This window comes from Planococcus citri, chromosome 2 (genome assembly GCF_950023065.1).
Source record: "Planococcus citri chromosome 2, ihPlaCitr1.1, whole genome shotgun sequence".
Classification (NCBI taxonomy): Eukaryota; Metazoa; Arthropoda; class Insecta; order Hemiptera; family Pseudococcidae; genus Planococcus; species Planococcus citri.
Window position 1 is genome coordinate 29,082,681 of NC_088678.1, and position 25,931 is coordinate 29,108,611.

Here is a 25,931-nt window from a genome sequence, read left to right on the forward strand (position 1 = left end):
GCGTATTGTGGCCAATCGCGATCTCCGAAAGGATTATGTAGATTTTACCAACGAATTTTCATCGTAGTTTTATACCTGTGGGGGTAGTTGGATGGTTGGGTTTGCGATAATGGAATTCTTCAGACTTGAATGGATAAAAAATATCGACCAGGTTTGACTTTTAGGCGTTGATTTTGTATTATACGTAGGTATTATAATACCTGGATTCATTGCAGAATTTGAGGTAATGGATTTATATCGTAAGATTTAACCACCTGGCTGTTCGAGAGTCTCGTGAGAAAATTACTGAAACTGTTGCAGAGGTATTGAAATTATTGTTTAAACGTTGTGGTGCGTTTTGTTTTGCTTTATTCAAAATTTAATACGCAAGTACCAGTACCTACAATATAAGTATGTTTCAAAATTTTAATAATTTAGCTTACTTACAATGAGCTTAATATAATCTGTTGTTGCTCGCGAAAAACGTGAAAATGTGGACTCTGTTTGACCCCTAAAGTAGAAACCATCTGAATGAGTTTACGTGAGGAAGATGAACTCTACTTAGAGATGTGCACTTTTCAGAAAAGTAATTTTAGTGAAATGAAAAGTGAAAAGTTCATTGAAAAGTGTGAAAAGTTGTGAAAAGTGTGAAAAGTAAATCGTGTGAGTCTCATTTTAAAGCTCTCTGTAAGAGCTTCAAATTGATGTATTTTATGCCTATTTAAAACACACAAAAAAACAAAATCATTTTTTCACCTACTTAATCGAATAGTGGTAGTTTTGAGCCTTTCAAGAGCCTCTAACATTTTTGGGTTTTTCAGTTTTGAAAAAAATGTTGAGAAAAATATCAAAAATGGGTGTGGACTGCGAAGGGGAGGAGTGGAGAGAGTGAAACTTGATATTTGACTTCATCAATGAGGTCAGTGATCTCTGATGAGTAAATTGATTGGTCACTCGCTTTTTTTTTTTTAGTAAAAACTGAAAAGTGAAATGAAAAGTAGGAACTTTTCTTTTCAACTTTTCATTGAAAGAAAAGTACTTTTCACTTTTCACTTTTCACACCGCACATCTCTAACTCTACTTAAATGCGTGTTGAAGAAATTTGAGGATACATGGGGAAAAAGTTGTTCAACCATTAATGCGGCAACTTCACCGCCATCATAAATTTGTGCTGAGTGAATAAATCGACAATCGTATGTAAAATGTACGTACAACAATAGGGTGGATCGTGAAAAGAGAAAGGTCGTAGATTTTGACCAAATTTTAGTAGCAACCTATACTTTGAGTTGGGAAAGTCACTCAGAAAAAAATGTATCTGAGGAGGTACGCCCCTGGAGGGGAGAGATAAGTTCCCAAAGAGAGGAATTTTCGGAAAAATCGTTGTTTTTTTTGCTCATAGGCCCACGCCAACCTCCTCTGGGAAACTGGTCCAATTCCAGAAGATATATGACACATATTTTGAGATTCTGCGTCATCCTATAAGTGATTAGCATCAAAATATAAGACCACTTTTAAGATTTTACTGAGCGTTTGAAAATTTGCTAATCGATTATTTTTGGGTCAATTCGTGTTTTGAAAATATTTTCTTCCGAATATTTTACTTGTGATGAAATATCGGAAGACATAATTTTTCAAACTGAAGAAATATTTTAGAATGCAGTGGCGCCAATTTTTAGTCATTATTTCCAGCTTTTAAAAACTTGAGAAAAGTGGCCAAAACTTGGTCGTTTTTTTCGAGGTATTCTATAATATTTCCTCAGTTTCAGACACATGTGGAATCATCTTAATGTTTTTTTCAATGTACGAGTATGAACTCTTCTATCTGATAAACGGACATGTAAGTTGAACAGAATTTGTTTTTAGCGAAGTCTTCCTGAGCTCCCGGTGTCGTGGATAAGGCATTGTCGGTCATGTTTTGTGCAATGCTGTCACCTAATATCCAATAATTTCGGAAACTATTATGATTTAGCCAGTTCCATAGTAACAAAGGGACTGTGTGTGAACCATAAGGTATGAACAGTCTCCGCAAAAAAGATGAATACCTACATAAACGATTATCTCCGGCATCCCCTACCCGAGCCAGATGATCCTCAGTGTGAGATTCCCTAAGCAAGTGGGTTTTCAGGTTTTTGGCGAGGCCATACGTGGTAACTTTCGGCTTAGGTGAAGCGAGCGTGGAGTGGTTAGAGGGAACGAGCGAGGTTAGTGTTGAGGAGAACTGTCCGTTGTGTCCGGGTTACCTATTAAAATAGAATAATAATAATAATAATAATAATAATAAATAAAAAAAACAGTTCACCAACACGAATTGACGTAATAATATGTTTAGTGTTAAAACTCGTGGGGTTCAGTAGGTACTTGCGAATACTATCTTGATAGAAAATTTTACAATCTGCACGGAGATAGTCTGAGGATATCGTGAAATTCTCCATTATGACCGGGAGATGGACCATCTGCAGGCCTACAGCAGATTCCTGGTTTATAAACATGCGTTGGTGCGAAATGCGAAATTCCGGTTCGTTTGAGCAGACTCAATTCTACTCGCCAGATGGTACAAATCTATTCGAAGGAAATGACCGTTGGCTTGTTATAAAAGTGCCTCGATTAATCATTGGTCTGCCACGACCACGTCCTATGCGTAGCTCGTCTTCTCGACTTCTCTTCTTTAGGGTTGATGTTTGTTCAACTTTAAAAGTGGTCTTGGATTTCGATGGCAATGGCTTAAGTAAGTCGATGCAGAATTTCAAATACATACCATCCTTTGGAACTGAGTTATTTTTTCCCAAAACACATTGGTTAGAAGCTAAAGTGGAAAAACCACGATTTTTTTCGAAAATGTCTCGTTGAAGACACCAATCTCTATACCCTCCAGGGCCATCGCCGTAGCTGAAATTTTTTCTGAGTAACTTTCCTTATTCAAAATGAAAGTTTCCACTGACTTTGGTCAAGATCTTTCGATTCCCCCCCCCCTAGATTTAACCTATGTAGCAGGTACTAGCTTTTTTAGAATTTTTTATACGGTTGGAAGACCCTTAAATGTAGGTGCAAAGAACTAATTTCTTGTGATTTTTCTAGTCTAGAGGGGTAAGTTTTTAGTCAAGTTTTTGTTATCTCGCATTGCATCATAAAAGACGCCAAAATGTCGACTAATTTCGTAATTTTTTTATTCTATATTTTTTATAGTAAGTATGTATTAATGCAATGAAATCGTGTCATTTTGGGAACCCCCCCACTTCCAAAAATTGTCACAAATAATCTTTAGTAGCGTCTCGCTGTAAGTTTGAAAAAAATCCTCATCTCGGGGATCTTGTAGACCTTGAGGAACCACGTAGACGGGTTAATTACAAAATCTCGAGGAATTATAGGACTATATTTTACCAATTAGTTAAGTAGTACATGATTCAATAGGAAGCATGTCTTTACTAAGATAACTACGCACTGCTCTCATTCTCATTGGAATATGAGTGCCGTGGTGTGCTAAATCCTAAAAATTAAAACTTGAAATTGAAAAAAAAAGTTAAATAACAATTAAGCAATTATTTTAGCGATAAAGGACAAAATAATTAGCAAAAACTCTCTTGCAATCTCTTTAGATAGGTGCATCGTGAATGAAAATACAACGTTGACGTTGGTATTGTGTAGCAGATTAATCTCAACTGAAATTCTAATTATTTACCAGTCACTGACTTCTTGTTCTTGTTTTTTTGTTTCACTTTGTTCATTACCGATATAATCATTTGTCTTTTTTCTGCTAATAGCTGCAAATCATCAAGAGGTACTTGGCGGTTGCATTAAATTAAATCTTATGGGTGAAAAAAAAAACAGTTTTTTAATGCATTTGGCAGGTTTTTAAGCAAAATTAGCGTTCAGTAGGTTTCGAGGGGGAGAAATCAAAAATTACTTACTCCTAGTAAATTTTAAAACATATAAATTTCAGCTGGCGAGAAATGTTCATTTTGAAACTTTACGAAAATTCACGAAAAAATAGAGAACGTATGGTATCGAATTTAAAAATGATGACTGTAATTTTTACATAAATTTACACAAGAAAAATTCCAACATTACGAAACACAAACTGGAAAAACGTACATTGAAGGAAAAATAAAAAAATATAAGAATCCATCGAAACTTAATTTTTGATTTTTTCTTCTCTTAGGAGGCTTTGAAACGAAAGCGTTCACTTAGTTGCACAAATGCCTATATTTGCATTAAAGATGCATACGAAGTCAAGAATAACACATGCTTCAGATGAAGATCTTCATTTGAGTTGGAAGTCACTTAGAAAAATTTTAGCTTCGAAAGTGCACTTGGAGGAGATACGCGAGTTTTCAAAGAACAGGCATTTTCAAAAAAAAATTCTGTGTTCTTTGCTCTAATCCTTATTCAACCTGTTTTAAGAAAAATGGACGAGTTCCAAAAGTTTATACTTATGTGGTTGAGATTCCGCGTCGACCTAGGCTATTGTCATCAAAATCCAAGACCACCGCTTATAGAATATTTTACTGAATGGTTGAAATTTCGCAAATACATAGGTAGCTCATTTTGAGGAAAATTCGTGTTTTGAAAATTTTTCTTCGCAAATGTTTCGCATTAATTATTTTATCATACCAAAACATCAAAAGATATTGTGTCCGAAACTTTGTAAATATTTTGAATTGTAGTGGTGTCAATTTTATGGTCATTGTCACATTTTAATAATTCTTGGGAAAATACCCAAAAAAATCATCAAATTTTTTTAATAGTTTGAAAATGGCAATAATGATCATAAAAATGGCATCACTGCATTTGAAAATAGGCTATTGTCCCAGTTTCAGAAATGATATGTACTTCTCGATGTTTTGGCTTTGGCATAATTGAAAATATTTTCAAAATAGGGTTAACCCTAAAATAAGCAATTTGCAAATTTTCATCTGTTGGGATTTTAACGGTGAAAGCCTACGTTTGATTTTGCTGACACACTTGAACAAATAATTAGTGCTAATTACTTTTTGGATAATTTCAACAGTGAGTTTTCAAATTTCTGGTCAAAGTTACTTTTATGAAGTGTCCTAAATTCGACCACAATTGTTTTCAATTTCAAGACTTTGTTTTTTGCTACAGACATGCCAAAAGATCAACCAAATTCGTAAGAAACGAGCCGACGTTTCTGGCAAAATGTTCTAATGTACTTTTTATGTTGATGTGCCAAGTAATAAATATCTGTTTTAATGTCTTCAGACTTTGATTTTGATGTTTTTTTACTCATTTTTGAATTTTAACACGTTTTTTGAGGGGGTTGATATTACAGTCACTTTTTTTTTGGTAAGTGACCAATTTTCAATTTTCATAAGTTGTAAAAACGTTCTAAATACTTTATATTCAGGTATTAAGTACCTAATAAATATTTGTTTTAACGCCTTCAGACTTTGATTTCGGTGTTTTTTTTACTCATTTTTAACAGATTTTTTTAGGGGGTCGATATTCGGGTCACTTTTTTTTTGTTTAATCTTTGAACTTTTTCGGAAAATATAAAAAAAAAGATATCTAGTAAATGAAAATGTTGGGTCTTGGGGCTTTGGAATGTTTAAGTAGACATATCGAGCTATCGTTTAAGCTATCACCGACATTTCCAGCTCAATTTGGCACCGAGAAATTCAAAAAATAAACTAGGGGGTCGATAATTGGTACCCTTTACCCTTAACTTTCCACATTCAAAATGAAAAATTACACTGAATTTGGTCAAGATCTATCGATTTTTCCCCCTAGATTTAACCTATGTAGCAGGTACCAACTTTTTTAGAATTTTTTATACGGTTGGAAGACCCTTAAATGTAGGTGCAAAGAACTGATTTCTTGTGATTTTTCTAGTCTAGAGGGGAAAGTTTTTAGTCGAGTTTTTTCTCTCGCGTAGCATCATAAAAGACGCCAAAATTCAGACCAGATTCGTAATTTTTTTGTTCTGTACATATTTTGTATAGCATGTATTATGCAATGAAATCGTGTCATTTTGGGAACCCCCCACTTCCAAAAATTGTCACAATCTCATTGTAAGTTTGAAAAAATCCTCATCACTGAGGAACCACTTAGAAGGGTTAGTCACAAAATCTGAGGACAGGGCTATTTTACCTATTTTAACGGGATATTATGCTCTTTTTATAAATAATCTTGATTTTAAAAAATGATTTTACCTGATGGCATAGCAATTAATAAACCTGTAAAAGAGTAGGGTCATTTTCGATATTAATTTCGATTTAGTCGAAATTTGAAAATTTGCGTGAAAATGTATCCCTAAATTGTTGGGGTTAGGTATGGCACCCAACACATTTTAAAAAAATTTTATTTCGTGACACAATTTTGAAGAATTGTTCTCGTAGATAAGTATTTAGCTTCGAGTCATTTTAGAAAATTACAACATGACATGTTTTAATGGGAAGCATGTCTTACTGAGCTAACTACGCACTGCTCTCATTCTCATTGGGATAGAGTGCTGTAGTGTGCTGAATCTGCAAATTGAAACTTGAAATTGAAAAAAAAATTGAATAATAATCAAGCAATTACATATTTTAACGATAAAAAGCAAAATTAGCAAAAACCCTCTTGCAATCATAGCAAATAGGCTGGAACCAATTCATTTTCTTCGGAATTTACCGGAAAACTTGGAAAAATAAGATTGGAATCGATTGGACCATTTTTTACATTTTGGGAATCAACTCACCAACTCCTTTTTCGACACGGAAAGTAATACTTTCCACCTGGAGTTGAGAAAATTAATTTAAATTAAATGGGTGAAAAAATGTTTTTTTCATTTGGCACGTTTTTGAACAAAATTTGCATTTAGTAGGTTTTGAGGGGAAAAAATCTAAAATCACTTACTCGTAGTAAATTATAAAACAAAAATTAAATTTGAGAGATTAAACAGACTTTTTCAATCGGAATTTTATACAAGTTTTAGTCAGTTTTAACGAAAATTGGCTGCACCATTCGATTTGCATTCCACAAGGTTTGAGGGGAAAAAATGTAAAATTACTTACTCTTAGTAAATTATAAAACAAAAATTGCTACTAAGATGCTCACGTTGAGGTTGTAGCCAGTTTTAACGAAAATTGAGTGCACCATTCGATCTGGGAGGTCAAAATAAGAATCCATCAAAAACCTCATTTTAAATTTTTTCTTTTTTTAGGAGGTTTTGAAAGGAAAGTGTTCAATTTGTTACACGAATATCTTTATTTGCTATCTACCTTGAATTTTTCTGTAACGGTCTAAAACTCTATAGAGAGTTTTTAATGAACCCCAACCTCAGTTGTAGATGCCACAGTTCGTTTTCAATCTTTTCTAGAAATAAGTATTTGAAGTTTCTGAGAAGAAAAAATCACAAACTTGTTGAAGGCACATTAGAACAACTCAAAAGTGATTTTCAAGTTGAGATGGTGGTGGCGAATTACTGAAATATTTTCAGCGTTGTTTCATCGTTTTCTTAGAAAAAAAATCAAAATTCGCCATTCGAGTATTTTGTTTTTTAATTTTTTCAATTTTTTAAAAAATTCGCCGACAATTCAAATACTTTAGCTCTTGAAATTCTCATTGTGATGATTTTAAGAATTGTTCTTTCCATCTTGCTTGGTTTTGTTGAAATCGGAGTGTGTCAGTTCAAGTGCCAAGTGGTTCTTTAGTGTTATTGGGTTGTGTACTATTACTGAGTTGTGCTTCGCGACTGAATCAAGTGTAGCATTTTTCATTTTCATACCAACTTACTAAACCCAATCCAGCCATCCGCCGATTATTGTATCATCACTCTGTCATTTCCCTCAACTCAAAATACTTATACTTGAAAAAAACTGAACGAAATTGAAAGACTCGAGGTAAAGTCAAATTTCTGTGAAACGATGCGACTTACTTGTTTCTTTCTTTCTTTTTCTGATTCACTCATTTCCTATGATTTTTTTCTACTCTACTGTCTTATGTCCTGTTGTTTTTCTTTACAAAGGATAATGGTCTTTCACTCTAATTCTTGTGCTCTAAAGGCGAGTTTTTCTTAATGAGAGCTCACGCGAGAAATTTCAGTGACCATTTAGTTGAGGTACGTTTTTAATACTTACTTAATTAATTGGGTCTAAATTTAGTTACTTTTGTATTTTAAAATTATAAAGAGCAGGGTACATGATACGACTCGACGCGACGTTCCGATGAGAATATCGGAAGAAGAAGGGTACACATTGCGCAGACCCTACCCTATCTTCACATACGCCTACTACATCGTACATCTGCAATATGGGTACGTAAACGTATACGAACATTTGTACATACCTTACTGCCTATTTTCGGACACGAGAGGAGGCAAAGTAGAGAGAGTAGGTAGTAGGTAAAAGTACATAGGGCCAGCAGGAGTGTATAATAAATAACGAAGTACAAACTGATATTTTAGATTGCGTGCTTGAATTTTCGCGTTAATAAATTTCAAAGTTCAGCCTTAGCTGTTGTTTACTTTGGTCGAAAATTTTCGCAGCATCGTTACTTACACAGTTTTACTCGATGTGTGCGTGTGTGTTTTTTTTCTCAATCAAATGCCCTAGCATATAAGAAGGAGCTTTGGGAAAACGAAAGTGTATTAGATTTGGGCCATTTTGTACTTCGCAACGAATGCTTTTTTCCCCTATTTTTTTGATTTTGGAAAATTATGGCGATTTTTTTTCTCGCGCAGCCAACGAAACGTTAAGTTGATGGTGAATTGCTTTGAAGTATTTGCCGATAAAACGGTTGGCTTTTTATTCGAGAGTAATCGCGATAATCAAACGTCAATATTGTGTGTGTATAGAGAGCTTTGACTATAAGCTATATGAGCGCGAAGGCACATGCCTTAACAAGCACCATGTACCTAGCCTTTTCTGTTTCATTCAAAGCGGAGCTGTTTTGTTTGTAGATTTGTATCTTCTCCGGTGTGGAAGGTTCTTTGCGTTAAAATATATCATTTGAAAAGCGCACCATCGGCATCGCATCGCCGCCGCCTTCAATTGGTATAATATAAATACGCTATATACGAAGAAGAGAATTGAATGCGTGCAACGACGATGAAAGAAATAATTCGCTTTAACATGTACGACGCGACGTACGACGATGAACGACTGAAGGGTATACACAACACGTTTGCGTTTATTCGAATACTTTTCCAATCTCTGTACATAATTTTCGCGCTTGTTTCTTTTACTCTCGCGATGTACGAGTATTCTTTCGCTCGAACGGAGTCATTCATTCGGTGTGGCGAAATTTACCAACACGGTACCAACCAAGTGTCGAATTTATTCGCGAAAAGACTCACGATGAGGAGATGAAAACATACGTATGTAGATGAAAGCGAAAGAAACCAGGGTATGTACCTAATGGTTCACGGTGTACGAATCGTATGTGCAGTTTCCATTAGCATTTGACTTGAAAAATCAACACACGAGTCTGTGCTGTGACTATAGTTACGTTTGCTGAGGCGTGTGTTATTGTGAAAAGTTACGAGTTCTGAAATTTTCCTCTCTTCAGTTGCCCTTTTTGATGAAACGTTCTGAATATAGATGCCTTTAAAGAATACCTCTATTGGGTAATTGTTAAAATAACAAATGAGTAGACGAATCGAAATAAAACGAGGTTGTACTTGCTCAATCATGATGAGTTTTAGCATAGAAAGGGTTATTAGAGGGGGAGGGGGGATTACTTCTCGAAAAATGAAACTAAAATGAGAAAAATCATAAGCACGAAGTTCGGGTAAAAGGTTGAATTTTTGACCTTGAAACTTGAAAAGGAGGAGCATCGATAAGGTCATTTTTTGGGCCCGGGCAGTTATCGACTCGACCACTCTTAAAATGTTGTAATAAATATACCAAATACGAATCCGTGGTTAGCTGACCCAAAATGACCACCTTTTGGGCTCCAGGGGTTCCCAAAGTTGCGAATAAAGAAATAATTTTAGGAACCACTGAGTATTATTTTCAAAAACTTTTTCAGGGTAATATATCTGTTTGAACCTGATAAACGTCATGCGAGATGATTTTTCTATTTTTGACCCTCGGGGGCAAAAATTGGGAGGTTTTGATTTTTTGACAATTTTGGAACCACAATTTTGGACCTACCCTTTTGAGCCCCGCTAAAAAGCTTTTTACAGTTAATTAGTATCTGAAAGACGTCCATCTTACCAAATTTTGAGCTCAATAAAATTTGCGCTGGTACTCAAAAATCCAATTTTCCAATTTTTTGCAATTTCGATATTTTGGGAACCCCTGGAAAACTAGAAACCTGCGATTTGCGCCAAACGTAACGCTTTGAGGTATATATTCAATTATCCAAATGAAAAAGTTTAATTAAGCTCCCTGCATATTCGTAATTATGAACCTTTATTTTAGAACCCCCCACTTTAGGCACCCCTAAAAAAGGCGTTTATGCATATTTTTTCAAATAAATTGAAGAATTTATTTTTGAAACACACTAGCAAGTGCTCGATAATTTTTCATATGATTTTTCCTATAACATTCAAAATTGAGCTATTTTGGGTCAAATTCTGACATTTTTACTTCGTTGAAATCGTGAAAACGTTATTTTCACGTCTTTTCGAAGATTTAAATTAAATCTCAGAATTTGACCCAAAATAGCTCAATTTTGAAAGTTACAGAAAAAATCAAATGAAAAATTATCCAGTACTTGCTAGTGTGTTTCAAATGTAAATTCTTCAATTTATTTGAAAAAATATGCATAAACGCCTTTTTTAGGGGTGCCTAAAGTGGGGGATCTAAAAAAGGGGTTCAAAATTACGAATATACAGGGAGCTTTATTGAACTTTTTCATCTAGATTATTGAATATTTACTTCAAAACGTTACGTTTGGCGCAAATTGCAGGTTTTCATTTTTTCAGGGGTTCCCAAAATATCGAAATTACGAAAAATTGGAAAATTGGATTTTTGAGTACCAGCGCAAAATTTTATTGAGCTCAAAATTTGGTAAGATGGACGTCTTTCAGATACTAATTAACTGTAAACAGCTTTTTAGCGGGGCTCAAAAGGGTAGGTCCAAAATTGTGGTTCCAAAATTTTCAAAAAATCAAAACCTCCCAATTTTTGCCCCCGAGGGTCAAAAATAGAAAAATCATCTCGCATGACGTTTATCATGTTCAAACAGATATATTACTGAAAAAGGTTTTGAAAATAATACTCAGTGGTTCCTAAAATTATTTCTTTATTCACAACTTTGGGAACCCCTGGAGTCCAAAAAATAGTCATTTCGGGTACATTAACCACGGATTCGTATTTGGGACATTTATTACAACATTTTAAGAGGGGTCGAGTCGATAACTGTCCGGGCCCAAAAAATGGGCTTATCGATACTCCTCCTTTGACCCAAAAAATTGAAATAAATGAAAAAGTACTTAGGTACTTCAATTACATAACTGTGAAAATTCAGTCGTTGTTACCACCATGATCGAATTCGCAGATATTCCAAAATTGTTGAGTTAAAAATATGATGAAAATGATCAAATATTACCAATATGGAATTAAAGTTCTCACAAATTGCATAAAATATGATGAAAACGGTCAAATTACTGTATAAAATGGCGAAGTAAAATTGAACCAAAATTGAAAAAGCACCAAAAAACACTACTAAAGCTCATTAAAACAATTAAAAAGGCTTAAAAATCTATAAAATATCCATTAATGGATCTATAATTTATACCTACTTGAAAAAGTAATACTTGTCTTACCTTATGGGTCATCATTCTTTGTGCATAGGTAGCTATATTTTTAATTCACTATAGATAACTTAGTTTGTCGGGGCTTTGCAATAATTCCTTGCCATTATATGAGGCTTCGAAGAACTCGAAAATATTTTCTCTGACTTTGAAAAACTTGAAAAAAATTATGATTTTTCATTGCCAAAGTTTTATAAACTTGGGAAAGAATTTGTTCAATTTCAATATTTATAAAATGTACTTACCAATGTACTGTGATCCCATTTAACAAAATTACTGGTAAATTTTTTCTTTGATTATTAGCAACTTCTACTAGTAATTTTTTGTAAATTCCTCATATATAATGTCTTGTAAATTACTAATAATTTTTCGAAAATTAAGTACCTACTGGTATCTTTTTTGTGAATTACTGGTAATATTTTCATAAATAATTACTGATCACTTTTTTGTAAATAACTGGTAAGTTTAGTAAATTATTGGTAATTCTTTTCGTTAATCACCATAATTTTTCATTGGATATGGTAAATTACTGGTAATCATCAGTAAATTTTTGGTAATTTTGGAAATTAGTGGTAATTTTTTGGTGAATTGCTGATGAATTTAGGCAATTTACTAGTAACTTTACATGAATTACTGGAAGCCTTTGGATAAATGAAATGAATACTTGTAATTTTTGAACGCTTAGGGAAAAATTGATGAATACTTACTTGATATTGTAGTAAACTTTTCAAAAGTTTATTCTTCGTCTTATTGTAAGATTTCGGAAGCTGCAAATTTTGAGTGAATATGATTTTAAAATTTCACTTTGACTTTTTAGGAACTTTAAAAGAATAATCAATTTTTGAAATTTCGAGGTTCAAAGAAGTGAACTTTTTTGGATTCAAAGCCTGCCTTTCGAATACTTGAAAAAAAAATCAACGAGTTTCCAAATTATTATGTGAATCTTTCAGAAAGAAATGAACAAATGACTTTTTGACATTTTGCCAAGCTTTTGAAAACTGGAAAAATTCTATCGAGTTTCTGAAATTATATCAAACATTCTGTAACATTTTTTAAAACTTGAAAAAAATTCTGTAGAGTTGCTCTTAGTGAAATCAAGTTTCATGTAGAAAAAATATCCACGATTCAAAATTTCTTTGAAGGGAGGGCTTTACCTTCATTTTATTCAAGTATTTTTTATGATTTCGTTTGATGATTCGATGAATTTTTATTTGTGTTTATTTGAAGCCTGAAGCATTTTTGGTGGAATTTTGATTATTTTTGCAGTGTTCATCAACTTTTGTTCATTTTTTACTATTTTTTTTGTAAAATCTTACTCGATTTTTCTGATTTACAGTGAAATTTTATTTTATTTGAGAAAAGGAAGCTCTAGACAAGGGCAGCCTAATGGAGGGGATGATGAACTATTTTTCTTAGTTTTGAAACACTTTTTGCTATAATAATGAGATTTTGGATGTACTATGAAAATTTAACAATTTTCATTATAAATTATAGTAATTTTTGCTATAAGTACTGTACATATTTTATGGAAAAAATTGGAAATTACCATAATTTACCTATAGCAAAAATTGTTAAATTTTCAGAGTACATTCTAAATCACATGATTTATGGTAAAAATTCTAATAAAAATTTCTCTCAGTGTAATTCGCCTGAATGCTCTAAATTTTCATTTTAGTGTTAAAAATTTGTCATATTAGCTGCTTTTTTGAATTTCCAAAACTTCCCCGAAAATCCAAAAGTGAACTAGATTCTAAAAATTAGGTTACATGGGGTTCCAAGACGTGATCTTTTGATTTAGCTGGATTTCGTTGAAGTCAGATGTGTGCCAGGTAGATGGTTTCCTTTGTTGGTAACCATTCTTGATTAGATCAGGGAGAAAATGACAAAATACATACTTACGATGCATTAAATTTTCAGGAACTCGATTCATAAATGTAGGAATTTTCTTAAGCTCATAACTTGAAAATTCATGCTGCATTGTGCATTGGTAAATTACTGGTATCTAACAATAGGTAAATGTTTTGCAATCTTTGGGAATTTGCGGTAATCTTTTAGTGAATTGCTGATGAATTTTGGCAATTTACTGGTAACTTTACACAAATTACTGGATGCTTTTGGTGAATTACATAATACATAAATGTACGTAGTTACTTATAATTTTTGAAAGCTTGGAGAAAATATAGTTGAATACTTACTTGTAGTAAATTTTTGAAAACTCATCTATTACGAGATTTGGATTTCTGAAGTTAGTGGCATGGCAGCGTGTTTTGAGTGTGTTTGATTTTAAAATATTTCACTTTAACCTTCAAGAACTTTTAAAAATGATCAATTTTTACAGTTTAGATTTTCACAGAAATGAACTTTTGGATTTAAAGTCTGCCTTTTGAATACTTGAAAAAAAAATCAACGAGTCTCCAAGATCATGTCAAACTTTTAGAAATGAGCAAATGACTTTTTAACATTTCGTCGAGCTTTTGAAAACTGGAAAAATTCGATTGAGATCCGAAATTTGGTTAGACATACTTACTATCACCACTTCTGAAAAATTGAAAAAAATGCCGTAGAGTTGGTGTTGCTATCAGTGAAATCAAGTTTCAAGCAGGAAAGATATTTATCCATTTATCCATAGTTTGAAATTTTCTTTGAGGACGAGAGCACTTCGCCTCAATTTTTTCATTTTTTTTTTTTTTCATGATTTCATTTTTATGTTTGTCATAGATGTGTAGGTACATATTTGATGATTTTTTAAACATTTTCTTCAATTTGGGTGTCATTTGAAGCTTGAAGCATTTTTGGTGGAATCTTGACTGTTTTTTTTTGCTATGTTTCATCAACTTTTGTTCATTTTTCACCATTTTTATGGCGTTCTAGCGAATTTTTGTAAAAATTTCGCTGTATTTTTCTGATTTTCAGTAAAATTTCATTTTCTTTGAGAAAAGAGAGTTGTAGTCAAGGGCAGCCTAATAGAGGAGATGAGATGATGAACTAATTTTATTAGTTTTGAAAAATATGTTTTTCACGGCGAAAAACGTATCGCACTTTTTGCTACCTTTGTGAAATTTTGGATGTATGTTCTCTGAAAATTTAACGATTTTTACTATAAATTATCATAATTTTTTCTATACACTGTAGAAATTATATGTACTTACTAGATATATTTGTTAGAAAAAATTAAGAATTACTTACTATACCTAATTTATAGCAAAAATCATTACACATGACATGTGAACTATTTGTAATGATGCTAAAATTCAGGTTACCTACTGGTGTTCCATGACGCGATCTTTCAATTTAGCTTGATTTCGTTGAAGTCAGAAATAATGTGCCAGGTAGAGAGGTTCCTTTGTTGGTAACCTACGATGCATTAAACTTTCAGAAACTCGATTCACAGTGTAGGAACTTATTTCTAAAATAACTTGGAAATTCATCCTGCATTGTGCATGCATTATTTCACTTTCAATAAAAAAAAGTCAATTCCAATTGCTTATACCTTGTTGAATGAATTGCAATCTTGTGAGATGAAAATTTTTCCGAAATTCCCATCATGTTTCTGTACTCTTTTACCCTTCCAACTTCCTAGACTAACTAACTCGACCGACTTTCATTTTGAATTGTTGTGTTTAGGGTATATAAGTATTGTGCTACCAAATTGATGATTACAAGGGTTAAAAATCATATTACAAAGTTTATTTCTTTGAAACTTTGAATTGGCACTCAAAAATCTATGAGCAATTCCTAATTGTTTTTATGATTAAGTTTCAATAACAAATTGTGCTGGATTTTAGCAAGCAATGGGCAGAAGAACTACGAGTACTTCTAAGGATTAAAGGATTTATGAAGATACACAGATCCTGCGCTAAATTACTCAACTTTTAAAATTAAAAAAAAAAAAGAATTTCTTACTTGGCAATTTAAAGTCAAATTACGCCATTCCGGAAGGGAGATAGATAACATTTGACATCTGTAGCCATTAAATTACGATTACAAACACCTCAAAATTATCCATACCGCGTGTTCTGATGAAAATGGTATTCTCTGAGTAGGCAACTTATTCGACACGAATGTATAAAAGGCTACATACCTCAAACTGGCAAGAAAACCATTAAAATATCATTTGAGACGACACACGATGGCATATTTGACTGGTTGTGTGGATCCTTATTTAGGGTATCTATATACGTACCTATGTCGTGTTATGCAACTTATTTTACACGTACGTGAGATGAAAATATCATAAGGTATTTTTGGCAGTCGAGCTCGCATCGTCCTGGTCGTTAGGATGGAAACGGAGACTACCAGAGCACGTTTCGTAATACGAAATCCTCGTGTAATCGATAACGATAACGCGTCACGAATCAGGTAAATGGATTTTAATGTCAAGGCTTCTGTTCGATGCTCATCCGGATACCAAAATTTGACTCCAGTCAACTTCCAGTTTAGGTAGGCTAGCTCAAGCTTGAAGCTGGAGAATTATAAGCAACCCGTTTCGCATTAAATCGCGATAATTTGCCTAATACGTAAAGTTTACGAAAGAGCTTACGCACGTAACATATTATCTAGCCGATGACGACGATGCTACCCACACGTCGCTCGTCGTATATGTGTCTCTCAGTAAAAAAAAAAAAAAAAAAAAAAAAACGCCAGACTTGTGACGAAACGCTAGCAAAGCACGAGAAAGGTGTAGAAGAGGGGTATTGCGCGTCGGGTAATTTGTAATTACTTCGATGTCGCTGTCGCGAGCACCCAACTTTGAGTTGGAAATTTTTTTTACGACCTACGCGCGGATATACATACTTATATCATCTAAAATGCGACCAGAAATGCCCGCGTCTACCCTGCACTGTCAAGGTAAGGCCAGATTATTAATACGAGTAGATACGTATGCTGCCGCGGAAAATGGTGCAAAAAAATATGTGTTTGGGATATGCGAAAAAATGACACATTTTCCGGCTCGTTGCCGAGGTCGAATTAATTCGTCGGGATTTTCGTGTTCGCGTATGCATACATCGAGTTTGTAATCTCGTATTCGGTATGTATAAACACAAGATGGAAATACACTCCGGTGATCCTCCAACCCTTATGTGTATTATGGTACTTTGGATCCGAACGCTTTAATTATAGAGCATTTTTTTTCCTCCTGTGGCGTGTCCAGGCTTTTCGTGGAGTCTTCGTGTGGGATTTTGTGTACGTTGTGGAAGCTTTTATAGTAGGTTTGTGTATTTTTTTTATTAAGGCGTGGAGGGAGGGGAGGGGAGGGGTAGAAAGTGAGTGATGTGAAAGTAATCGTGCCATTTAAAAGGTCTATGATTATCAAGGTGGATAATTATTTATTGTGCTTTATGGGAATCTAGTAGGGGTACCATGTCGGTCTATCGTTTCAAAATCGCAAAAGAGTGGCATCGGAAAGATATAAAATTTTTACGATATTCCTTCAAAAGGGGACCATTTCCCGACCCCGAAACCACCATTACATTTTTGAGATCGAATTGCAAAACCGATCCAGGGGTTCCCAAAGTTGTGAAAATTGAGCACCTTCGTTGTCATCTGTTTTGGCCAATAAATCCTAACCAAAAGGAGGTAGAGGGGTGCTTGTGGTCCCAAATAACTCGTATTGGATCACTCTTGAAATATCTACCCACGGCCGTTCTCATTTAGTGATACCCAACATTTCAGTGGTTCCCAAAGTTGAATCTTTGTATTCCAAGTTTTTGAAGTCACGCATTCAAACGAATATTGTCAGTAAATGAATTATGCAATCAAAAAATGTTTCAGATAAAAAATTTGCAAAATTGAATGACGATTTCAAAAATGTGCCATTTTTCCCTTAGCATTGATAGGGGCCGAGGTGAGGGGGTTGGAACGTCAAAAAACGTAATCTAACAAAGTTGCATCCAAACCTGTATTTGAATTTCTCACGAGGTTTTACTGTTGAACTGTTCTCTTCAGTTGCACTTAAGATTGTTCTCGATACACGCAACCACAATCCACTCCCCCACGCCTCACCCCCTTCCTCGCTAGAGCTTCAATAACTACTAAAAGTGCACTCCCTGAAATAGCTTCACCTATGAGGTTAATGTTGCTAAAGTGTTGACTCTAATTAATGAACTTTACATATCGTTTCCGATGCATGTATCCACAATCAACCCCCTCACCCCCACTTAAGCCTCCATAATCACTCGAAGTCCACTTTTGACCCCAAGATTGCATTTCACGCCAGAAATTGATAGAAAACATATACCGACGGCTACACTATAGTGATTTAAAAGATATAAAATTTTCGCGATATTTCCTCGAAAGGGGGCCATTTCCTGACCCCAAAACCACCATTACATTTTTGAGATCGAATTGCAAAACCGATCCAGGGGTTCCCAAAGTTGTGAAAATTGATGTCCAGTGTGATTTTTCTCTGTAAATGTGAATTTCAATTTTCAATTTTGGAGTTGCAGAATAAAGTTGGAAAAAAAATTGAAATTGATTAAAAATTCTATTTTTGAAGACATCTCATCCATCTTTTATTTTTGAGGTAAAGTGAGTGGAATAAATTTTCACCAGTTCCACCGGAGCTTATTTTGTGAGGGAGACAGGAGTGCAGTGGAGGGACGCAGTATAGCAGTTTGACCAAAAGGAAGGTTCGAAAACATCGAAAAATTGCCATACAAAACTAAAAAAATGAAAGAATTAAAAAAAATAGATTCTGGTAACTTTTTCCAAAAATTTTGAATTTTTTTTAAGTCAAAATTATCTAAATACAAAATCTACAAAGTTTGCCACACTGAGAATTTCGAATTATGGAATATTATTACCGGAATAGCAAAATGAGTGACCAAAATTTTTCATTTCAAAAAGCTTATATATTATGTACTTCTGAAAATATTTTTTAGGTAATTGATTTTTTTCTCAAAACAGTGCCAGCCACCAGGAGGGGTTGTGAAAATTGGGGAATTGAAACTTCAATTTACGATTTAGCGTTCCCTAAAGAAGTAAATACAAAAAAGATCTGATTGTCTTGTCATTATACAAAATACATGTATATTTAATTTCAGTTTTCAACCCCTAATCCTATCCTATAATTATTGTTTTTCTTTTTTCATTTTATTTCATAGAATAATTTTGTTGTAGAAATATTACAACTTTCAAGTCAAAAAATGTACTTTTATTGATAATGGAGCAGTAACAGAAGGAGGGGGATATCATAGCCAAGTGCATCGAGAGGTATCTTAAGTTCATTTGGAGTCAACTCTTCAGCAACATAACCTCATATGTGAAGCTATTTCAGGGAGTGCACTTTTAGTAGTTATTGAAGCTCTAGCGAGGGGGGTGAGACGTGGGGGAGTGGATTGTGGTTGCGTGTATCGAGAACAATCTTAAGTTCAACTGAAGAGAACAGTTTAACGGTAAAACCTCGTGAGAAATTCAAATTCAGGTTTGGATGCAACTTTGTTAGATTACTTTTTTGACGTTCCAACCCCCTCACCTCGACCCCTATCAATGCTAAGGGGAAAAAATTACACATTTTTGAAATCGTCATTAAATTTTGCAAATTTTTTATCTGAATCATTTTTTGATTGCAAAATTTATTTACTGACAATATTCGTTTGAATGCAAGACTTCAAAAACTTGGAATACAAAGATTCAACTTTGGGAGCCACTGAAATGTTGGGTATCACTAAATGAGAACGGTCGTGGGTAGCTATTTCAAGAGTGATTCAATACGAGTTATTTGAGACCACAAGCACCCCTCTACCCCCTTTTGGTTAGGATTTATTGGCCAAAACAGATGACAACGGAGGTGCTCAATTTTCACAACTTTGGGAACCCCTGGATCGGTTTTGCAATTCGATCTCAAAAATGTAATGGTGGTTTCGGGGTCGGGAAATGGTCTCCTTTCGAAGGAATATTGCAAAAATTTTATATCTTTCCGATGCCATTGTTTTGATAATTTTCACTTTGGTACCCCTACTAATCATTTTTTTGGATGATTTTTTTTCCGTAGAAGTTATCTGTTTTTATAAGAGGCGAATCTACGTATCTTTTTTAGGCGGCGGGGGTGTTTGTAATTGAATCTACATATCTGTCGAATTTCAATTTCACAAGATCAGGAGCCTCCCAAAATTGAAAAAAAAAAGAATTATTTACTAGGAATAAACAAGTTTATGGTAGCTGATTGGTCGTCCTGCTTTCTACAGTCGTTGTTTTTTTCAATTTTTAATTTCGTCTTCTTTTTTTTTGTAAATTCAAATTTTATTGTGGAGAAAAATCAAACACTTCTCAGTGCGATTCATTCATGAAATGAGAAACAACCAGTAGTGTGTTGAAAGAAGAAAGTTGCAAATTCGAATATGATGCAAACATTTTCTTATACTATCTGTAAATTGAAGAAATTACCCCATTTTCGGGATAAAAATTACAAATTTTGAAAAATTTGCCAAAATTGAGAAAATGTTTGGATCATTTAAGTAACTTTACTAACTCATAGTATTCGAGTCGGCGAACAAAAAATTTATCATGACAAATTGCCTATTTTCATAATTGAAGGCGCCAACACAACTTGAAAATTTAAAATTTTCAAAATCTAGGGCACTACAAGTTAGGAAATTTGAATCAAGTTTGCCCCTTCAATTTTGAAGATTGACAATTTGTCATAATAACATTTTTTGTTCGTCTACTCGAGTACTATGAGTTATGGGCATTATTTGAATGATTCAAACATTTCCTTATTTTTGATGATCTTTTCAAAATTGGTAAATTTCAAGTTTTCCCAAGCATTCAGTTCCTTCAATTCACAAGATAGGCAACCACCAGTCATAAAAAAACGTTTTTTGTTCGATTCCTCGCGTGCTATCTACAATTGAATTTTGGCACACAATTCCCGAAACACCCTGTATTTATGGAAACTTGAAGCATGGTTATTTTTGCTCGTTTTTATGAATTCGTGGAAAGAAACAGAAAGACTGATATGATAGCAGAATTTGCTTTTCTTTGAGTTTATTAGTCAACGTGGGATCACTCTTTCATTGATTCTGTAATGGATCACTTCAGATGAAATATTACATATTGATTTTGATGGTTTTGCTCAAAAGTACACGGGCACTAGGTACATACAAAATTATTGTGATTTGCAATTTTTTTTCAAATTTTTAATTTCATCTTTCATTTAGGTACCTAATTTAAATTTTATTGCGGAGAAAATCAAACATTTCTCAGTGCGATTCATTCTTGAAATGAGAAACAACCCTTAGTGTGTTAAAAAAAAGTTGCAAATTTAAATATTGAGAAAAAAATTTAAAAATTACTTACCTGCCTACCTATCACTTTCGATTGTAAGTTTCAGCTTATGATATGTAGGAAATCTCACATACAACTGGTTCTTGCGTCTATAGGGGTCAACATTGAGGACCTCAGGGTCACTAAACAACCCGGCTAGCTTCAAGGTGCTTGTATAGATGTCACTAGCAAGCAAGAGGGAAACTACTAGCGGAAGCTCGAAGGTAAAATTTCCACGAGATACATAATTAACGTGATAGAGGCAACACCAACATAATGGATGTTAGCCCAAGTACCCAATTTGGTATACGAGTACGTCGAGTACGCGTTAATTTTTCTACGCGATACCCCCTCCAGAGGTAGTACATAAGTCACGATGGTGATGGTGATACTAGAAATATCCACTTTTGAGTATGAACGATGAAATTTCCTAACAATTTTTTTTCAATTTCATACAAAAATGGCAATTTTTACATTTCTTTTATGGACAGATTATTTTTGTATGTTAACTTTGAATTAAAATTACGCAAAATTTTGAGTGAACACGTGTAGGTAGTTTAATGAACCAAAATGTTCAACATTTTATTCTCTTTCAAATGGTTTTTTTACCAAAAGCGCTAGCGTTTACCATTCAAAAGTTTCTTAAGCTCAAAGTTTGGTACTTAATTTAGTTTTATTGATTTTTAATAAACTCTCAATCGCAAGTTTCAAAACATTTTTATAGGAATATTTTTCAAGTTGAAGTACAACAACTAATATAAAATTATTCAGCATTGAATATACATTCAGTTGGAAAATCCTTGAACACTCAGTGTTATACCTAACAAACATTTTTTTCATTCTGTTATTTTGTTATGTTACAAAATTGCGATTTTTAGTGTTACGTTTTTCGCTAAAATAACTTAAAACACCAAGCCAGGCAAAAACTATCTTGCAATCAGCGGACACGAAACAAAGTTCAAAAATTTTAAGGACGAAAAAGATATTTTTGACGTCATGCAAAACCCTTGAAAAATTAAAACAAAATTCAAAAACTGTTTTCAGACATCTAAGGAGATATAGGTAATAATCAATTATCAGCAAAAAAAAATCAAAAAAATTTTTCCTGATTTTCAGTGTGGGTAGGTACCTACTTGAATTTTAAAATTTGAAACCCTAGGTAGTAGAAAAGTGATGGTAAAAGTTGGAGATTCATAATTTTTTCTTAGTCTTTTCAGGTCCCCCGCGTCAACTTTTATTTAAATCTCATCTTTACTTTTCCAAAAAAAAAAAAGGCAAAGACAGTAGCCTACACCTTAGGGTGTTCTTTTACGTGGAGAATGTCAATTCTAGAAATATATTTTAAACCAACACAGAAGTAATAATTTTTTATCAAATTCGTACTCGACGAACATACGATAACATCGCCACGTTGTTTCTCCTTCAAATCTCTGTAACACAAGGACCGTATTTCGTATTCCAAAGATGTTGATAAAATTGCATAACCAGTTTGCCGTAAATACGTGAGGAAGTACAAAACAATTGTTTAAATGCATACCTATTAGTCTTAATTTATATAATTTCACGTGAAAAAACATTATAGGTATGCGATTTAATAACGACGCGTATCTGATTGATCAAACGAAACCTTCTCTGAACTTGAGTAAGGAAAAAACGATTGTTATTTATATGGAGAAGAAAACGAATCGTTTAGTCTAGATACACTTACTCAACAATTTAATAACATCAAAAAAGTAAAGCATGAAACATACCTTACCTTACATACAAATATGTTATTGAAAAGTACAGAAGAATTTATTGACTCTGCCGGTTGAAAGGGAGAAACTGTAATTTTCACGTATTTGCATTTTGTATGAAGTGAAGCTACAAACTAATTGAACGTGGAGCAAATCTATTCGCGTGGTTTTCAAGGAGAATAAAAACATGAAGGAAATTGGAAATCGTCGATCAAAATTTGAAAATATTGTAAACTGAAATTTTACAACGGTGAAAGCTCAATTTATTACATTGAATTTAAATTTCCAGAGCTACATATCATGTAAAAACTTGACAAGGAATTTTATTATACCTTGGTAGCATATATCGATGGTTACTAATTTTCAATAGTAGGGTAAGGTGACCGATTATCGACCACTCTATTTGTTTTTTGAATTGCTCGGCCCCAAATTCGCCGAGAAAAGTTGGAAATAGCTCGAAATCACGACCAACTATCCTAGTTTCAACCCCTAAAATTTCAACCCCCCCCCCGAATTTTTTTGGAAATTTGCTGGCCGTTTTAGTGAAAGTATTCAAAATCCAATTTTCAATTTTTGGGTCCCTAATTCCGACCACCCCATTTCCCCCCCAAAAATGGGTCCCCTAAATTTTGGAAAAAATATTTCCTGGCATATTTTTCACAGACAAAACGAAGAAGACCATTTCGAAGTTCCTAAAGCAAAAACTCACCGAAAAATTAAACAAAGCTGTTTTTTGAAAACCCAAATTAATCCCCTAGTGCAAATCTATGGTGTTCGCGTTCTTAATTTGGTAGTTGTACAATTTTTCCAACTACTCGTGTTTGTTCCAAAAGTAAATTTTCTACTGATTTCAGTGTCGTAATTGGTTTTTCGAATTAATTTGAGTAAGTACGAGTAATTTTTGGTCAAAATTCATAATAAAAGAATGTCACATATCAGGTGGTCGGAATTAGGGCACTCTTCATTTCAAAATTTTGGTCAAAAATTACTCATACTAATTGAAATTGCTTTGCAAAATCGATTATGGCATCGAAATTATCACTATATTTATTATTAAAACGAATAGGTAATTTAAAAAATCGAACACCAACCACATTGAAAACCGAGTGAACCAAAGTTACATTTTTGGGCTTTTGAAAAACAACATCGTTCAATTTCTCGGCGAATTTTGGCTTTTGGGACTTTGGGATGGTCTTATTCGTTTTGTCATTGAAAAATACGTCTGGAAATATATACCTATTTCAAATTATTAGTTTACGAGTTAGGCGGGTGGTCGGATTTAGAGCACTGGTCGATAATCGGTCACCTTAACCTACTGAGTTCCTAAAAAATCAGTTTATTTTTTCAATCTGATTTCATTGATTCCTTCCTCTCTTTTCGTTAATGGTTTCTTAAGACACTTGACCGTTGAATTCAAATATCTATATCCACTAATTTCTTCGGATTCAAAACAGACGACTCTGAAACTGAAATTTACTGTTCTGCTGTTTACACATTCTCTTTTTATTACATTCAGCTACTAATTAATTCTGATTCTAATTTTCAATTGAGATATTTTGCTGGTCAATTCACGTTTTGATCTTTAGGAACATTACTTACCTGTTATGCAATCAAACCATGCACTTTTGAGAAAAAAAAATGAAAAGTATGAACTTTCTTGCAATCAGCGAATATGGAGATTGTTTTATACATGTTGCTTCATGGTTAACCGCAGTATTTTATGGAGAGCACTGTTTTCAATTCTTCTACAAATCTGGGACTAGGCAAATTCACTACCAGTTATACAGCTTGAATTACCTTACCTACATATTTCTCAACGAAAGACGCCAAACTACCCCTAAAATGAATACTTTTCCCTTCAAATCTCAGTCTAGTCAAATTTACTAACATTTATTCAGCCTGAATTGCCACACCTCCCACCACCGGCAGGCGAATAAACTTCATCATAGGTATACTTCTCAAACAAGCGCCGAAAAAAATAACGATAATTATTCGCATGCGTTGCTCTTAAGCTCATTTACGATACTGTAAAAGCAACGAAATGAAATATTAATCCTATTCAGCTCGTTAATTATTTAAAAACTAGAAACAATTCCGCGTACTCAGCTTCTCTCTCATCGTATCTTGGTAATTAGTTTATTCATAAGGTTGTATAATCGTATTTTTCATCAACGCCTCGTGCGAATACAAACGCTGCTGCGTTATTCTAACGAAATATTCATTCCGTTCGTTTTTTCTTTTGTTTTTTTTTCTTCACAGTCCTTCCAGTCCAAATTGTCTTTCAGTTCAAAGGAAATAGTGGCTATAAGCTGTTCATGGTGCAAAGACGCTTATCACAATAAGGATTCTTGCTTCAATATGAATAAATTAGAAGAAGAATGTAATTTAGGTAAGAAAATCTAACGACGTCATCAATTAGAAAGTCATTTTTATTCCTTCTTTTTCCACTTTTTCGAAAGATAAATTGATAAAGTATGAAAGAAGAAGGAAAAAAACCGAAGCTCGCTTCGCAATACAGCGAAATACTATACCTAGTACGTTCGTTTTAAATTTATGTCAACAATTTTTTTTTTTCGAGAATTCGCGGAAGCGAAAAAGTGAAAAGAAAGAAATAAAATAAACGATTTTAGTAGTCAATTCGTCGTCAACGTCGTAGTATATCCTGAAACTGTACAAACAGCTTGGAAACCAAAAAAAAAAAAAAATAACGACAAAGGCGGAGTAAATTATACAGTTTATAAATATACACGATCGGACGTATATAAATTTAAAGCAGCTTTGCTCGAGTAAATATTTAATATAACTTGAAGGAATAAAAAAAAAGCTAAAAAAATATTGTTCTGGTTTTAATTCCAAATGATTATTTGCTCAGAAGAATTCGTTACCGAGTTTGTTTTTTTTTTTTTTTAAATGAGCTTTGAAAAATTAACTTACCCTAAACGTACTAGGTACCTATATAAAATCTTGTCTCATTTTAGGTGAAATTTGTTTTCCTCGATTCTCAGAGGGTATCTATTTTTCACTTAGACGAATAATAATTTAATTAATGTAGCAATTATCTTATTTCTAATTTTTGTATTTTTCGGTGACCATGTATATAGGAAAGCATAGCAGTATTATTGTACCACCATCGTGGATCGTCAAGTTACCGCGAAAAGGTAGTTTTAAATCGAGTCTTAGAAAATCACCCAAGAAGAAGCAATCGAGTAAAAGGAAGAATAAAGAAAAGGTAAGAGGTTTTAACGATAGTTGCA

General features: G+C 33.6%; 1 protein-coding gene across 6 annotated transcripts in view; it reads left to right on the forward strand.

Annotated features, from left to right (window-relative positions):
- LOC135835348 (eye-specific diacylglycerol kinase-like) overlaps positions 1 to 25,931 on the forward strand; it is a 700,104-nt gene that overhangs the window by 633,737 nt on the left and 40,436 nt on the right. For all 6 annotated transcript variants that reach the window (XM_065349562.1, XM_065349560.1, XM_065349557.1 and 3 more), the window contains exons 5-6: positions 24,937 to 25,066; positions 25,779 to 25,906. In XM_065349562.1, the coding sequence (XP_065205634.1) occupies positions 24,937 to 25,066; positions 25,779 to 25,906 (258 nt within the window). The remainder of the gene's footprint in view (positions 1 to 24,936; positions 25,067 to 25,778; positions 25,907 to 25,931) is intronic.